At 43.0% G+C, this 18,575-nt stretch overlaps 1 protein-coding gene across 1 annotated transcript; it reads right to left on the bottom strand.

Moving 5' to 3' along the window:
• Window positions 1-255: 255 nt before the first annotated feature.
• TRPV1 (transient receptor potential cation channel subfamily V member 1) lies at window positions 256-16,389 on the bottom strand. Its single transcript, XM_054008355.1, has 16 exons — window positions 16,226-16,389; window positions 11,416-11,742; window positions 10,613-10,779; window positions 10,127-10,279; window positions 9,471-9,611; window positions 8,343-8,641; window positions 7,498-7,674; window positions 6,680-6,844; window positions 6,300-6,395; window positions 5,494-5,564; window positions 4,560-4,725; window positions 3,958-4,024; window positions 3,147-3,463; window positions 2,292-2,419; window positions 1,133-1,248; window positions 256-561 (listed from the first exon to the last, which is right to left on the bottom strand). The coding sequence occupies exons 2-16, from the start codon at window positions 11,730-11,732 to the stop codon at window positions 410-412; spliced, it is 2,532 nt and encodes an 843-aa protein (XP_053864330.1). The 5' UTR covers window positions 11,733-11,742; window positions 16,226-16,389; the 3' UTR covers window positions 256-409.
• Window positions 16,390-18,575: the final 2,186 nt, after the last annotated feature.

Below are 18,575 nucleotides of genomic sequence, written 5' to 3'. Positions count from 1 at the left end.
TCTAGGCCATCTGTAGTTTTTCCACTAGGAGGTGAGGAAAACTCCTCGTGAGCAAAAATACTCAAGTTTATTTCCTGCTTTTAATCAGCATGTGTGATGTAAAAAGCTCAAGAGAGAGCCTTCTAGTGTGGTTGATCTGGAGATAAATACCTAACCAGTAACAGAGGCATAATGACCAATTTTTGGCAGACTTATGTTAGAAATAACTATGGAAACATAGTCTTAACTAACAAGCTGTTTACTTAGCATGTTTAACAAGTCATTACATACAGTAACTTCTTCAGTCCTTTTGCAATAATGCCCTATTCTCATAAAGGGCTCTAAGTCCATTGTCTGTGAAGACAGACAATACACTTATAATTAACCTTCTTCTTAAGAACAATTATATTCAACAACAAACAAACAAAAGCTACACAGACTTCCTTGCCCCGGAGTCGTCAGGCTCATAATCATGTTCCAAAATGGGTTTTAACTTGGCTTCTTCTGGCTGTTTCTGTGCCTCCTCTCGCCTGCTCCCATCTCTCAAAAGCGGAACCAAGGTCTTCCAGTTTTTCCCTGAAACTTATAAGCAAAGTGGCTATTAATGTTTTTTTCCTATAGAAACAGACCAGAATATTCCTGGTTTCCAACACAGAGGGAAGCTGATATAAATATAAAGCACAAGTGAAGATTTTATTCTTCTAAGAGTTTTATTCTTCTGTCAGTTTTCCATTCTTTTAAGCTGATAGGTACACCCACTGATCTATGAACTGGGGTTCTTCTGCGCCAACTAGTGAGCTACTGCACTGTGGAGTTGGGGTATCACAGGGTGGCTCCTAGGGTACACTGCTGCCATCTCAACCCAGCTCACCAAGGTGTGCCGCTCATTACACACCATGCAAACATCCAGAGAGGAATTTGGAGGGAGCTAAAGAATTCCAAAGAATAAAACTGCAAAATGAATAAAGGGTTAGTTCGTTTTAATCCTTTTGCCCACTGTGTTCATTTATCAGCAGTTCATGTAGCTATTCGAAGTCTCACTGAGAGATGTATAAACTTGCACTACATTATGCTGCCTCTATAACCAAAAGTATAGTCTAATACTGTCAGAATATGGGAAGAACCAGAGGGTTTTCATGCCTGGATTCCTCACCTCTGCTAGACTTAAAAGAAAAACTTGAGTTTCGCTTCAAGCCCATGCTGTATCCGGGCTCCTCGTTGATTATGCCCAGATTAGTGTTCCATGTGGACCAGTTCACCTCATCGACTCTGGAGAGAGAACAAAAGTGATTTTATGTTGAAGGGGATCTAATTTATTCTCCAGAAAAGGATCTAGAGTCTCAAGGACCGTATGCACAGTATAACTTTGTTACGCAACCAGTTCCCTGTGTGGACTACTCAAGGTTCACAGCAATAATCCTAGAATTTTTGTGAAGTAAAGTGTTGCAGAATGGTGCTGGCCTAATCGTCGTGGCTGATTAAAGCTCCCTGTGGCTTTAATGTTCTGTATTAAAGTCCCTAATATACCAAATAAAATTCACCATCTACTGGACATTTGCAAAAGGCCACTCTCAGCCTGAGGACTAAGGCAACTGCCCATAAAGAATTCTGTAACATTCATCTGAGGAGAAACCTACCTGACTCAATTAAATTTATATGGTACTATGCAGAGAAACACCAAGGGATTCCATAGTCACACTCTGTCCTTGTGTCCCAGGGCAGAGGATTGGCTGTGGGCTGGTGAATCCATAAGTATGCAGATCCACTGGCCAATCACTACACAAGGAAGAGTTTGGGCTATCGCAGGCCTGCTGTGTAACAGTTCTGCCAATGCTTCATGGTTTGGCAGGGGAATGCCATAGACGTCCCTGTTGCATAGGTCAGATACTCAATCTCTACACTCTGGCCAGGATTCTCCACACTGAGAAATTTGTGTCCCAGTGGCCCAAGAAGTAAAGCAGCATAGAATCAGATATGGAAAGAAAAAGGCTCAGCTGCAGTATCTGTTCATTATCAGTTGAGCTATGATGCTGCTTTGAGACTGACAGCGATGAGAGGACATAATTCTGCTATTTTAATAGAGAAGATCTGCTTGGCATTCTGGCATTTCAGACCCCACAGGCTGGACCAAGTCGATTGCGAATTGGACTAAGAACCCATTTCACTCACGCCACTGAACAACCATCACTTAGTGTAATTTTTGGTCACCCTAAGTTTAAGAGCTCTACATCCCATTACCAGTTATTGAGCCATCCCAGGCCTGTAGATGTGTTTCTGTAAAAGATTATCTATTTAAGATAAAACCAGGTTACCTGAAACACCATCTGTAATCGTCCTTGTCATCAGGTGTGGTTCCCACTAAGACTCGCTTCCCGGATCGGAATGAGCTTATCATGCAGTTCAGGTAGCTGTTTTCGATATTCAAGATGGTGATGGCTCTCTACCAATTGAAAAAAGCAAAGGGACTGGGGAACAGCTGGCATTTAACTATATTTATACAAATGTCAAGTCCTTTCTTTATAAAACAAGAATCCCCGAACTTTCACCTGCATTGTCAGCGTAGGGGAATGATCACACCAACCACAACCTCAGAACTACAGGGTTTCTTTTCGTACACAAAAGCTGACATGGCATTATCTGCAAACCTGGCATAAGGCACTTGCTTTCCTCCAATGCATAATCTCTATCTTTTCGTATTCTGATCATGGTTTTCCAGTGTCAAGAGCCTAAATGCCTTCAGCTTTTTGACTCTGTTATTGTCTAATAATAAAAATATTTATTTTCTTAAACTGCAAACATCTGTGAAATATTCAGTGTATACCAAGAACATCTGCTTAAACAGTGCATCATACACCAGATGAGGAAAGGGACCAAGGACAGTCATACAGGCTTGTGCTCATGGGTAAGGAATCAAAAGATAGGAAGACTGTGGTAGATAAATGTCTATCAGGGATGGTCTAGACGGTATTTGGTCCTGACATGAGGGCAGAGAACTGGACTCTATGACCTCTCGAGGTCCCATCCAGTCCTAGAATCTATGAAAGACATGAAAATCTGCAAGTTTAGAAACATACCAATCCCTCCAGATTCCCCTTAAAGCGCTTATCCCCCAAGTTCTCTTTCTCGTTCCAACATGAAGACCAGAACCCTTGGGGGGATCGACAAACCTGGAGTTTCCAGATGCTCTTACTCTCTTGTGCGATCTTGTTCACAGTTTCCCCCATCAGCGCAATCAGCATGTTAAGCAGGAGAATGTAGGTGAGGATGACGTAGAGGACCAACAGGATGACAAAGACAGACTTAAACCTGTAGTTCTCGGTGAACTCTAGATCTCCCATGCCAATGGTGAACTTGAACAGCTCCAGGCAGGTGTAATACAGACTGTTGTATGACGTGCGGCCACACTTCAGCGGGCCTGATCGGGTGCAGAGACAGCTGTCATTTTCATGTCCCTCATAGTCATCTTCAATCAGAGTCACCACAGCTGTTGCAAATGGGAGGAGCCAGGTATACAAGAAAAAGATACTCAAACTATGCTCATTTTGAAAACAATGAAAAACTTGCAAAGATGTATCTGATTAGACACAATATATTGATGGCCATTGACTGCAGGTGGAGTTGTGGGGAGTCAGAAGCTCTGAAAAATCAGTCCCCAGGATTCTAAAGTTGGGCACCCAACATGGAGGCATCCAAAATTAGAGATTACTTGAAAATGTGGTGTCTCAGATTCTCCATCTGTGAAATGGGAATAATGCTGCTTGGCCAGCCACTTTGAGATCTATGGTAAAAAAAACCCCATATAAATGCTAAGTAGTAGTATTATTTATTTTTTTTATGGACATAGAGATTTTGTACAGGGGCGTGATGTAGATTTCTTAGTTTCTAGTTGGTAAAGGAAATTCTAAATTAACTGAAAAGGTAATTTTTGGTAAATCTCATTGATTCTCTAAGAAAAAATAACTCCCAGGGTGACATTACCTGTAGAAAATCCCAAGAGAAATACTAGGTAGACAAACATGAAGCGACATAAATCCCTCAGGATCATCTGCAACATGGAAAGAGAACATTTTATAGGAATCTAACACAAACTGCAACCAAGAGTGGTGGAAAGTCTTGGAGCCAAATCAGGGAGGAACTATACAGTGTGAACCCATTGCTCTTGCCTTACACCATGACTGAGTTTCCGAGTACTGGCTTTCAATATAGAGAACATTTCCTTTGCATTATTCATAAAACCTATTAGATGCATATGCAATATATCTAAAGCCAAATATATTTTCAACCTTTCATGTGTGAATCAAGCTAAGACACTGTGGTTCTTTTTCCCCCCTCTATAGACTACTTGGCTAGACCACTTGAAGAGGTCAGACTTCTTTGTGGAGAAGGCCTGAAAATAATCGAGGAGAGTAGAGTTAACTGACATGAGCCTTTTCAGACTCACTGGCAACAGTGAGTAGATTTCCCCCCCAAAGGTGAAAATAAAGCTGCTCTCCCTGGTTTAAACCGTAAGGTTGTCGGTGGTGGTACTTTCCAGGCCTGTGAAAATTCAGCAGTGCTTGCCAGCTGCTCCCTAGACTGACCTTCTCAATCATGACAGAGTAAATTCCCATCTGCTGGAAGCCTCGGGTGTAGTACAGCATGTTAGCCCAGCCCAGGGCCAAGGAGAACACCATGGATGCCACATAGAGTTCCTGGCCACAGAAGTACAGCACCACTGAACTCAACAGGAACAGTGAGTGGACAAAGCTGAAAGACAAGCATGGTCCAAGCATAGAGTGCAGATCCTCCCAGGCAGGCAAGAAAGGAAGGATGAAGGCATACGCAGTGGACTCAGGAACTCCCCAAAAGCATATTAGAACCCATCTGGACAGACATATCCTCCTAGGCCAACCTCCATCCCTTGAAACATTCTTTCCTTTCACGCTTCACTTGTCTTCTGCACCCTCCACAATTCCTCTCCCCTTAATAACTCCTGAGTTTCCCGCATACCCCTGTTTCTCCAACCCAACTGTTGTTCTTCTGCCTTGCAGGATGTCAGCAAGACAAGCCACAATTCTCTGTTGTCCTCGAGCGCTGCTCTCTCTGGCACTCCCTCTCTCTCACCACAGAACTGGCAGCAATTCAGGGAGCTGCTCTGTGTAGCAGCCTTCCAACTGGGGAAGGCAGAGGGTTCCAATAGCATAAAGTGGAAGGTACCATTGGGGACAAGAGAGGCTTCAGCATGACCCAGTGCACAGGGCATTGGACTGCAAGTCAAGAGTCCTGGGATCAATTCCTGGCTCTGCTGCGGGACCCAGACAGTTAACCTCTCAGCACCTCACCTTCCCCACCTGTAAATGAGGGTTATGACCTGGAGCCACCTGTGTAAAGTGCTAGGAGAACTGGGGGATGAAAAGCACTGTGCTTATTTCAAAGCTCGTACATGCAATGCCTGGCTCAAGCCAAGGCCATGAGTCCCTCAGGCTCCTAAATGCCACATTCAAACGCAAATAAAGAAGTTGCTGAGAAGCTTACAAAAGAACCTCACTGTAACTGTCAGCTAGCAGAGTCTTCAACGAGGGCCGCCTCTGCAGGAAATATTGTATCTGCAAAAAAGGGAGACGAAAGGCCAGTTTCAGGTTGGCAAGTACATTTCCACTGTGAATCTTCCCAGGGACCCATCACTCCGTATCTAAGTGCTGACTGTTATCTGGGTCAAACTTGATGGAAATGCTGCTGCAACCACTGCCCCTCTAAGTGCTGGGGAGGTCTGCTGAGCTGGGTCCAAGCTGAGAGAAGGGAAACAGCTCACCCTAAGTTAGCCCACAAGAACGTCTCAAAAGCAACACACATTCCAGTAAGCATGAGCCTCAATTACGGTTATCCCCTCAGTGTAGCACTACTCTGTAGCTTGCAGCTTGTGTGGGAGCAGCAGCCCATTTGCTCACTGGTTTGAGCAACTGTGATCACATTATACTTGCTGTGTGTTCTTTACATTGGCCACCGTACAGTAGCAGTTTGTGTTTAAAACAGCACTGATGATCTCTAAAGTCCTTAATGGTGCAGGCCCTGGCTATATTCAATACCCCCTTAAGCCTTGTCTAGGTTTGTGTCTGTGCTCAGGCACTCCTAGACTTTGTAGGGCCTTCCCTCTCATACAGTAGGACGACAGGCAACTGCACCTTAGCTTTGTAACTCAGTAGAAACCTGACAGCTCCTGGCCATCTGTAGCTTTCGAGTGAGGGATGGACTCTAATAGCAGCTCGCCCAAATCAAGGGGGGCACCTATTTTTGGTCCCACCTATCCACATGGCTCTAAGGAGAAATTTCAAAGCTCTTACCCCTCTGAAAAAGAAATAGAGACCTCCTAGCACACTCAGGATCTCTCCAATGATACGAAAACACTCCTCGGTGGTGTATTCAAATTTGAAGGGAGGCTGCATAACACAGGAGCAAAGGATCAGCACAGCTGAAGACAGAAAAGGACCTGTCAGCTGACAGTTGAAAGTGCTTGGCTTCCCAAGGATTGGTCCCTAAAAGCACTGCTTCCTCCATTCTCCAAGGAGGTGGCTGGAGGAGTAATCCTTCCTCTGTGCTTTTTCTCCCCCTCACTCGGGAAAGAAGGAAGAACCTTTTAAGCTCTGGCACCAATAACATGACAGGCAGGCCTGGGAATTCATCCCCGGGGTGGTCACACTGATGAACAGGACCAGTGAAGTACCTTTCCATGTTTCTCCACAGGTCTGAAGTAGGCGGCCAGGGTGAGTATGATAATGTGCATAGCATAAACAAAGAAGTTGAAGTAAAATAGGCGTTTGACGAATCGGTCCCACTTGTCCTGCAGCAGCCTGTTCAGGGGCTCTACCAGCAGCATCTCATGGCGATTCTGCAAGGGGGATGAGAGAGAGAAGGAATGCGAGTCCCAAAGAAGCCAATACACACATAAGATGAGAGAGCACCTGCCAAAGGTCTTTGCAAACAGTACATGAAATCTCATTTCATCCCCAGCGAACACATTCTCCAATCCCCGGAAGGCAGGGAAGTGTCATTATCCCAGTTTCACAGATAGGGAAACTAAAGAAGAATGATTTGTCCAGGGTTGCTCAGTGCATTAGGAGCAGGGCTGAGAAGAAGAAGCCAGGAGGCCTGTCTCCCAGTCCCCTGCTCTAACTACAATGTTTCTCTCAGGAGCCCAAAGGAGTGCCAGGGAATGACATACAACACAGAGGCTTTCTGAATGGTATGACTGTACCCTTACTTGTCTGAGCGAGCACTCCTGTGAATGGTACTGCTGGCTTCAAGCCAAAGGGGAATATTTGCAATAAAGAGTCCTGGGATTAACTTCCACAGTCAGGTGGGCAAAAGGAATGTCAGTGCATAGACTCGTGCCAAGAAATTACATCTCTGCACTGTTCCTGATCACTATTTACTTGTGACAAAGCTCTGCAAAATGGTGCAAACCTTCAGAGACATGCACTATACAGAACACAGCTGACCACTGAACCCAATAAGAAAGTGTAGAGGAGGTTTCATACTCACTGGTGTTTTGCTGCTATACGCAATGATCTCAAGCACTGAGTTTTTCTCACACGTGTCTATGGAGGACAGGTCATAAAGAGATGAGTGGACGGGTCCATATGCCCATTCGGTGAACTTCCTAGACAGATGCCTACACTCAGGCTCTTTGATCTCTCGTCTAAGGATATAGGCGAAAATCTGATCATAAAAGAAGAATGTGTGACCAACATTTCAGCTATGGTAGATTTTTTTGTTACTCAGTTTCTCAGTAACACAGGAGGTTAGATTCCTCCCTGGCTTAACTGCACTGATGTCAAGTCATTAGGATACTGTACAGTTCACAGCTTGCAATACCCGAAAGCCAGTGATCTCATTGGGTTCTGGGGAACGGGGCAATATGAATGTGGCAAACGGGCTAATGCAGTAGCACAAAGAAGTGTCTCTCTGGTCTCTTCCAGTTAAGATTCGTGACTATCTTTGGCCTCTCAAACCTAAAGCAGACATCTAGAGGCACCTGTTTTGTATCCCTTTGAGGTCACTGTCTTGGTGAATGGGAAATGTTTTGGAATTGGCCATGTCAGCCAGTCAAAGATGCACTTCCTACTCCACCTGAGAGAGCAGCCAGGGCACTTTTACGGTTTCCATCTAGGCTGACATATATGTAGTGATACTACATGACTCCCCCTGGACACATTTCCTAGATTATGCCAACGCTTTGCTTTTTAAACTCCAGCGTTAAGTCCTGCAAAATTTTCCAGCGTCTCAGTCTACTAGGCCCAGGCAGCAAGTAATGACATGTACCCAGTGTAAATGTTTTGATTATACTGTGTGTCATTTGAAAGGGTAACAGGTATGTGTCCACCTACCCCTATCTTCCCTTTCTTTGCAGCCAGGGTTAAAGGAGTCAGTCCCTTCTTGTTAGTGATCTCTTCCAGCTTCAGCATCGGGTTAATTTTGGCACCAATGATCAAAATGTTGTTATACACCTTTGTTACAAACTTGGTGTTATCTTTGGTGTTATCTGCAATCTCCACAAGGGCATGCAGAACTGTATTGCCCATAGAGTCCTGGCCAGCTATATTGGCTGGATGATACCGATTCTCGAGGAGGAATTTCACAATACCTAGCTGGTTGGTGCAGGCAGCCAAGGAAAGAGGCAGTTCACCTAATGGCAAGCAACATGAACCACTGGTCAGAAAACTCACCATATGTACAAAAGTCACCTTTATGAGCCTAAGAGCAAAGGAGAATCTGAAACCTCTGCAAGTCTGAAACCTCCCACCATGACCATACGGGTGAACAGTTCTCCATCAAATGCTGTACCAAATCGTCGTCTCATTGTAAAAATTGTATTTCCCTATGGGACTTAAGCACTGCATAAAACTTGTGCAGGCCTTCTAAACATGGGTGAATTTGTTCATACCTTGCTGATCAATACACAGGGGTTATCTGGACCCAGCATATGAAGAGTTGAAAAAAAAACAGAATTCTCAAATTAGAAATGCACATTGAATGGTCCCTATGTATTTTGGTTAAAAGGACTGAATGTGTTAAGGGAGTTTTCCCCCCAAAAAGACTTAGTGTGTGAGGTCCAAACACAAGAAGTTTTAGGCAGAAAAAAAATTAGCTTGGATTATAATATCCTCTTCCCACTGAAAATAGATGGCTATAGAAATATTGAGTGCAGGGCTAGAAGGTGCCTTTAATAATGATACAACCCATCAAGAGATACAGAGGTAGTTGAAGACAAATGGGGTTAGGTACCCATCTTGCACTGAATAGCAATGGGAAATACATGCTAACTGCCTTAGCTCCTTTGTAATCCCAGCCCCCATTAGGGAAATACTAGGGAAGGTTGGATTAGCCCCTCTGCTATTTGTGGGTCATCTGGTCCCCCATAATCAGGAGTATTTGAACAGCTCACATTTGGGACAACTCTCTTGGTTACTTGATCAGTGACTGAAATCATGTATCATGCTCCTTGTTTTCCCTACCAAAATAAAAGCCAGGTTTCCCTTTGATTTTTCTGAAGAACTCCCCGTGGGCTCTCGCATGAACGTCTGCTCCATTTTGGACCAAGAGCTTCACCAAGTACATATTCCTCCTCTCGATGGCAATATGGAGAGCGGTCTGACCTAGGGAAACACTCATCAGACCACGGAAATCTCACTTCACATAACACAGAGAAACAGCTGCCAGACACTACAGGCTCCTTCTTCTGAGGTTCATGCAATGTTGGTGAAAAGGGACAAATTGAACAGCCCTGGAGACTGAAGTGCTCTATTTATCAACAGAATGGAGACAACAGAGGCAGCAAATGCAGGCTTCATTGCTCCCCTGCCAATGTGCTCCCAACCCTATCCCACCAATGTACATCTAGAAGAGGAAGAAAATTAGACCACATTAACCAAACATGCCACTGGCAGAAATAGCCGATGTGATCCAGGTATTTCAGGAACACAAGTGCTGACTAATAGCCAGGCTCTCCGGCAGTTTGTGATTCTGCTTTCCTAGAACCAGAGCTTCATTCTTGGTTATATTCAGAGAAACGCCTAAAGGGCTCAGACAGTCCTGTGTAGCCTATCTCCAGTCTTTCTATACAGACGTAGGCTCAGGCAAGGCCAGACATTCTCCCAGCTGCCTCTCTTACCCTTGTAGTAGTTGTCAGTATATTCTGCATTAACTAACTCTTTCAGATTGCCGGTCTTCTCCGCAATTTCCAGAAGCAGGGGAATGGTATCGTTCTTCCCATCATGCAGATTCAGCATGGCTTTCAATAAGCACGTTTTCCCAGTTTCCGGCTCTGTAACACAAAGGGTTACAGCTATAAAAAGGGGCATTACAAACCTGCCCTCTGACACCTAGGCATGCAGTAATCACAAGGGATCTGGGATCTTCTGAATGGATGGAAGAACCCAGGGACATTTAGGGTTTCACAAATAACCTCTCAAAGTTTTCTGAAATTTCCAGCATCTTTATAGAGAATTGCCCAGTCTATAGGAAACTACTGCATGACGCAGAATCCCCTGCGATGTCTTACCATGTATTTAAGTGAACACCATGCTGATCTTTTAATATCAGCAGCGCTGCTGGAAGAGGGAAATGGCTTTTGGATGCATCTGACACTACTAGGTACCTTTGAACTCATCGTCTGTGAGATGCTTCCGGGTCTCATGGAGATAGGTCAGCAGGTCATTCAGATCACTTGTGTCACCTTGGGTCACAGCATCGAAGATCCTTCTGCAATCATAGAACTTGAAAGCTTTTTCTGAGCAGCTTGCAATGGAATTGGTAGATAGGAGCCTGACAAAGATAAATTTAGTTACTGAAACGTAAGGATTAAGCAAGTCTCTTAAAAACCACCAGACAATTATATTTCCATTACTGGCTTTCAGTGGCACACACATTAGTGAATATTACATATATTAATTGTACAGTCTGTAAGATCATAAAGGTTTAGACAAGCAGATGTACTGGTGAAATTATGTTTTTACTGGTGAAAAGTTAAGAACAAGAACTCAAATCTAATTAAGCAACTAAGTCTAACATCTGATCACGCTCCTGGGAGCCAAGAACTCCTCTGAGTTCTAATCCCAGCTCTACCACTGATTCACTGTATAGCTTTGGCTAAATGAAACAGGGCAACATTTTCAAAGGTGCCCACTAATTTTGAGTAAGACACCAAAGAGTCTGATTCGTAGAGGCACTGAGAGCACTCCTGTTGATTCATTTGCAGAGTAGATTGCATTCAGAGATAGAACTCCAGGATGGGCAATAGTCATTAAATGTGCCATAGTAGTTGGGATACTTCCCGTTCTTTAAGCATAGGAAATACTGAAATATCTGCTGTAAAATCAAATACTGTGGTGCAATGGGTAAATGCTGAGCTATGCAACCCAATCTCTGTCATAATATATATCCAATATATCAGGAACTTACTTGGCAAATTGATTGTGTATTTTTGCCCTTTCCATATTGATATTAAACTTGATGACGGGAGCATACCCCACGTGGTCCATCTGGTACAAGGAGTCCATAGGCGCCATGTTCTTATCGCTATCCCCCATCCCAAAGCGGCCTCGTCTAGCGAAGATGTTGCTTTTGGGCAGCTGCTGTACCTTTGTGCTCTGGCTTCCCTGAAGGCTTTCAAGGGTTCCCAGAATGGAATCCTCACCATCTGTGTGCTCGTCCGTGACTTCAGAGTCCTCCACATCAGAACTGCCAAGTTTCCTCATCTTTCCAAGGATGGATGACATGGCCAGCAGGCTGTAGGGAACCCAGTGACATTAATACTGCCACCTAATAAACTATGTGGAGCTTAGTCTGGCTTCAGTTATGACTCTTCACCAGTTAGAAAATGAGTTGCTTTCTTTTTCTTTTAAGTGAAGGTGCACTGCTGGCTGCCATCCTGTATTACCAGGGCAGGTACAGCAGCAGTATACGCTTTCTACTCACTACTCCTCTCGGCCTGTGTGCCTCCTCCCTGATCTGAAGAGACCAACCACTGCTTTGGGTTAAGAGAGGAATTCTGCTGAGATTACCAATAAGGAGGCCAATTGGTGCCAATCGTGATCATGGTTCTTGTGATGTGGTCACTTGTTCACTAAGGCTGGGGCTGTGTCTTTTCTATTCTATTACCTCAACACCTCCAACTCGTTTCATACGAGCCCATCAAACAGCTATCAGATGGTACATTGCTCAACTGCCACCACCGTTCTGGTGATAAACACTGACTTGGTATTCTGCTTCACAGACAAACCGAGCCTCTTCTGGCTCACAAAGCTCTGACTTACAGTAAAAGAATCAGGGGTAAGGACTTGAAGGAAACTCAATAGAGATTCTCCTCCACCCCACTAGCCAGTACCTGGCAGACACTGGGAAATAATATGGCAGACTTACAGAGTGTTACAAAGCCAGGAGCAAATAAAAATATATACATGCCAGGAGGGAAAGATTGCAGGGCCAGATGTCAGGTCCATGTGCATGCTGGGGAGGAAGAGGAAACAAAGACACATGGAGCTCTTGTAAGGCTTATGGAAAGGTATAAATTACTACACAGGCACATTGATCTGGTATGGTTCTATTATCCTGTCTTGGAAGACACCAATATCTAAAATGAAAACCTCGCTAACAAGGCAGTATCTGGTAGTGTGAAGAGAAATTTTCCTCTTCGCCCCTGCAGCAATCCACTGATGCCCTGAAGCATGAGGTTTCACTGTTCATGTCTTCACTTTGTTCATGAAATAATTTTTACAGTATCCTACTGTGAACATGAAGAGAAGAAACGTGACACGAAGGATCTGGTCTTCACCACCCATGAAGCCATCCTCAGCAAAGGTGCTACTCCCCACCAGGTGAAGCACTGAACTGTTTAGAAAGTGACTTTTAGCTCACACTGTCCTGTCCTTTAGCATTTTGTTAGGCAGGCAGCTTGGGTTTTCTGCATGCTTCAACATAACTATTCACGCGAACAGCTTCTAACCTGAAGGAAGTAGCCTCCGTATGTGAAATCAGTATGCAGCAACATTCCCTCTGGGATGATCCACCAAAGAAGAGGCTGCAGCACTTATTAATAAACCAACTGATATGGAAAATCATTTTTACTACTTCTGGGGGCATTCTGTGCCAAAAAAATTAAAAGTTCCGCACACTATTTTAAAATTCTGCAAATTTTATTTGTCAAAATAACACTGCAGAATCATGCCAGTTTCAATTATTTTGGTAATTTATTTCAAAATCCCTATCAGCAAGTATGTCTGTACCAATACAGACACACACAAATTCCCCTGGGAGTAGAGAGTTAAAGAAACCCCTATGACAACCCAGCTCCTCTTTCTCTGCCCCTTTTTTCCCCCAGAGCCCAGCCGTGGGGCCAGACACCCACAACTGCTCCCCTGCAGAGCCCACCTGCGAGGCCCTCCTAGCCCAGGAACCCCCCCCCCCGGTCTAGACACCCGTTCTCCCCCTCTCCGCCCAGGGATCCAGAGGGAGAAACAGCCTGATGCTTGGTCCTAGGCTTGCACAGTTTCCTGCATGCTGCCCTCTCCTTCCCTCAGAGAACATGCTGGGAACTGCAACTGCCAGGAACCCTCTAACTCCCTCTCCCTCCCCCCAGCAGTGTCTTCTATGTACAAGCTGGGCTCTGCCGAGTCCAGTGGCCCCTAGTGGCAGCTAGAAACACTGCAATCCATTTCTGTGGGGAATAGGAAATTCTGCATGCACCTTAATTTCTGCAAAATTCTACATTGAACAGTAGCGCAGAATTCCCCCAGGAGTAAAATTTTACACAGGATCATAGGGGCAAACTACATCACCTCAGAACATCATAGATCCCTGGCAAGGAGAAAACAACAATCTCTTTGCACATGAGTAATTAAAGCTCAGAGTAAGTTTCTCTCTGTTTGGAAACAAGAAGGCTAATTCTGCTCTCAGACCAGGGTAAATCAGGAGTATCTCATTTATATGAAAGGAGTTGCACCAGTCGGTAAGTGACAGCAGAATCAGGTCCACAGCATCTACCACAAACAAGCTCTCCATTCTCCCTTTGCCCATCTGATGAGAGTCAGGGGATACAAGAAGGGGAGAGGGCAAGTTGTGTTAGTTACAGAATAAGCATCAATCAAGAGAAACAGGACAAAGTAAGGAGCGGATGAGAAAGGGATGGAGAGAGGAGGTGTGCTAAAGAAATGAATGAAACAGGTGTCCAGCAAGTTTGAAATGTCAGATGTTGCTGAAAGGGATTTGGAGGACAGGACTGTAAGAAGATGCTAAGTTGTTGTGGATGGGCCTGTTAAGAGCACATAACTAGATGGGTAGTAATTAGTCTTGTGCGGGTAGAGGTTAAGGATATTACTCCAAAGGTAGATCTATTCACCAGTGAACTGGGCCTCAACCAATGTCTTTGCGCATGAGGGCTGCATCTCAGCCATGTAGGAGCAAAGAGACGTTCGGCTAACATGGGAAATTACCATCTACTGACTTCAGTGGAGTCGCAGTGGTGTATAATTGGCATAAAAGACTGGAGAACCAGTTCCAGTCAAGATAGGCACTAGACAGGTGGACCTTGGAAGCTAAGAGTCACCTCAGGGACACTTAAAAAAAGCAAAAAAAAGGATAAGTTACTATAGGTGAGTAATATCTGGAAGGCCAGCACTTTGATTGTGTTTGATTTACAATTACAACAAACATGTTAAAATGAAGTGTTGTTGTAGCCATGATGGTCCCAGGATATTAGACAAGATGGGTGAGGTAACATCTTGTATTCGACAGAAGTTGGTCTAATAAAATATATTACCTCATCCACCTTGCCATGCTAAAATTATGACTGTTTCTAGACTATTTTATTATTAAAGTGTTTTAAACAATGCAGTGTGATCAAGAGGAAATGAGGGAAACACTGATACATTGAGGCGAATGTGACATGGGGTAGGAACTGCTGCTCATATCATTATTAGATGTAAAGTACTCTGGAGGATCAGTAGTAGAGAAAGCAATTCACTGTACCCCTTTTGAACTTTGCCACAGCCAGATTTGAGAGTGTGTGCAATACCCTACTACGAAACATTTCCTGAAATCCCAGATTGTCTGGAAAATCTAATGTTTTGAAAACAAGGGTTTTATGAAATCCTGTAACAGCAAATGCCCTCCTCAGCTATAAACAGACCACCATGCTAAGAATTATTATGTATACAAGCAATAGCTGACCAGTGACCTCAAACGTGCTTATGGTGGCGAGTTAGCAAGACCACAGTTAAAGTTATATCAGGAGTTTTAGTTCAGTTGGATTCATTAACCTCTAAATCAACGGCACCTATACAATTTTCTATGGAAGTAAACATGGAATGAGAATGTTGTTGTCTGTTTGAATTTTCAATAACAATACAAAATATGTATAATATTCATAAATATACATTTACAGCATCAACAATAAAACAAAAATAGAAAATGTTAAAATGACATCTACCATAATTTAGCTTTGGGGTGCATTTTTGCTTAAATTTCCAGTTCTGTGGGTCTCTCACAAAAATAAATAGAAATAAATAGAAAAAGAACTTTTCCTAATATCTTAAATTATTCTGTAAACAAGAAATAATGCAAAAAATAACTTTTCATTTACAGTTTGATATTAAAATACTTAAGAACTATAAAATGTTCCCTGAAATAATCAACAGTGAGTTTAAAGAATGATTTTTGGTTTGGGGTTGGGTTTTTTTTTTTTTCCTTCTCTTTTTTTGGAGGAGTGGAGTTGTGTCCTTTAAGCGAATGTACATCTGGCAAAAAATGTCAGACTGGAACCTGGAGACCTTTATTTCTCTACAGAACAGGTAGAGCATAGGCAGCAGCACAATGACCTTTTTCTCATTGCCTTATCAATATGCCATAACTGTTTTCATCATTCCAAAAGCTTTAGTTTTAAAAACGCTTGGTAGAAACTTCAATAATGACAGGAAAGCTACTCAGCCTCATACAGGTCTGAATTTGCAAGATATATAAACACCTTCCACAGAGACTTAAAAATTCACTGGAAAGATATTTTGTCTTTAAATTTCTCATGTGCTATCCAGATAAAAATGTATCTAATTTGGGCTCTTCTAATCCAGTGTATATCAAGATTCAATCCTATACAACAAGATAAATGAAAATATTGCTTATAAGAGCCTCCAACTAAACCACAACTAGTGATAAATACCAAAGGGTAATTTACAAACAATGCACAAGCATGCTATTCAAATATACATGCAAGACTTACAAAAGCTCCAAAAAATGCCACCTTCTGCAAAATAATCCAGTCTCAATAAGTACTCTCTGACCTACAGGAGTTTTTTCCCCTACTGTTTTCAGGAGTCCTCTCTTCTTAGGTGATTTGTTCGGAGCAACATCACAGATCTTCCCTCCACTTCGTTTGTCTGCGGGATTGTTCTACACTCGGATTATTTTGTAAGTCTGAGGATGTGCACTAGAACATTAACTTGACTAATATAATAATTAACTATCCTAGAAGCAGAAGTAACAGCAGCAGCTATTCCCGAGAGTGTATCAAAGCTCTTTACAAGAATCCCAGATTTTTTTTTTTCTTCAAATTACATTTAGCAATGGACACTCCTTTCCAGATTTCCTCTTCACAGATACAGCTGACTTTCCCAGGCTGAATGTTTTTGTGGTTCAGCTGTACACATCACTTAATGTGAAAGTTTGTAGAGATCTTTTCTGAGATCGTTCATCTTTGCAGTCGCTGTTAGTGAGGTTACAATAAAGATCTACATACTATCCAAAGAAGAGTTGGATTACAAACAGAGTTGATGAACTTCGAAAGCCAATTAAAAAACAAATCTAAACACCATTTTATTAATCTGTTTACACACCACGTTTTATTGAAATAATACATGCTTACCTTACTCAGCTGTGAAAAATTAATGTAAGTGCAGTTTGATCACCTGAAGTATTTCCTTACCTCAGGCAGGCGGATTTTATTAATCTGTCCTTCTGTCTAGGATATCGACTTCAAGGAATGGGCTAGAAAGACAAAGCAATTCTAAAAGCTTTGCTCTAGCCCAGCCAGAAGCTTTGGACTTGACACAGGAATCACTGGGTGAAATCTCTGGCCTGTGGGCTGTAGGAGATCAGACTAGATGATCACAATGGCCCTTTCTGGCCTTAACCTGTATGCAAAGGGATGCTGCAGTAGTCACAGCACATTGTAATTACATGAATCAAAACAGCCTATGACATTTTGTTCAGAACAAATAAAATGCCTGTTTATTAATGCTTAAGTATAAATTAACAATGATGGACCAGATCCTCAGCTGGTGCTACTTGAAGGAACTACTTCTTCGCTGATATAAGCGAACTAGGTATTTGGTTGTAGGAACAAGTACATTTCCTGAACAGGTGAGCATTTAGCACCTGATCTACCCACTGACTATCAGAGTTTGAGTTTATATTCGAACAGCAGGGTTTGATTCTGTTCTGGCTTATCCAACAGTACATCTGGAGCAATTCCTCTTGAAGTCAATGGAGTTAAACAAGTAGAGAAGAGAAGAGTCAAGCACCCAGTGTCCACATTCGGTCATAGATACCTCTCCAGATTTCAGACATCCTGGAAACAGAAAGTCTCAATGTATCCATAAAGGAAAATGAAAGCAGCCAGACGAGTGAATGAAACCAGAGACAGAGTGGCAGTTTGCTATAGCTAGAGAGGGTTGGGGGGGAAGTGAGGGGACAACACACACATAAGAAAGAGGAAGACTGCAGAATCTGAGCTTGCCTGCAGGAATGTGTGACCTACAGCTTATCCTATTTATGTCTTGCTCACGGCAGTCACTGGAGGCAAGTTTCCAACAAAATTTCTTTAGAATCGAATCGATCCTCTACTTAAAAACAAAACCAAACAAACCTGGGCACTTGTCCCCAGTATAAGTCTGCTATGGGAAAGAGTCACATATTGAAGGACATAAGGCAGCAGGGTCCCTAATTGATCTTGCAGCCAGGCCTCTGCCTAGCAGATTGCTATGCAATATACCACATTGCCACAGATAACCCAAAGGAAGTGTCATGTAAAATAAAACCTCCTAGAACTGTAGTGGCTGTTTGTCAGCATTGTGTGATGAGCTCACAATTGCTGAATCAATTGATGTAGGAAGGGTTAACGTTTACCGATTCCAAACGGGGGTGGGGGGGGGGGGGGGAGGGGAGGGAAGACTGAAATGTTCCCAGCACTTGTAGATAAGAAAAAAGGGCAACATGAACATTTCAGTGTGACAGTTTTTCTTCAGCTTCTCTGTTATTATTAGCAAACTGTGTTCTGATAAAATGTTTGACATACTTATTCCCTCCTTGATAGATCTGGTAGCATTTGACAGATCTTACATCTGTACCAAAGTCAAACAGAATTCTAGGTAATTCCTGAGGACAGATGAAACACTGCAGTTTTCTATCAAAATGCACGATGTACCAAAGCTTTTCAACAGGGTCAGTTGCTGTATAAGCCAATTTCACAATGGATGATTTTTGGAAGAGCCTAAATTAAATAATAATGGCAGGTTAGGGCCCAATTCTGATCTTTCTTACACCAGTGTAAACAGGCTAGATTCTCCAGATCA

The sequence above is a fragment of the Malaclemys terrapin genome, chromosome 18, assembly GCF_027887155.1.
Source record: "Malaclemys terrapin pileata isolate rMalTer1 chromosome 18, rMalTer1.hap1, whole genome shotgun sequence".
NCBI classification, from domain to species: Eukaryota; Metazoa; Chordata; order Testudines; family Emydidae; genus Malaclemys; species Malaclemys terrapin.
Note: the sequence above shows the minus strand (reverse complement) of the source record. Positions and strands in the feature narration are given on the sequence as shown.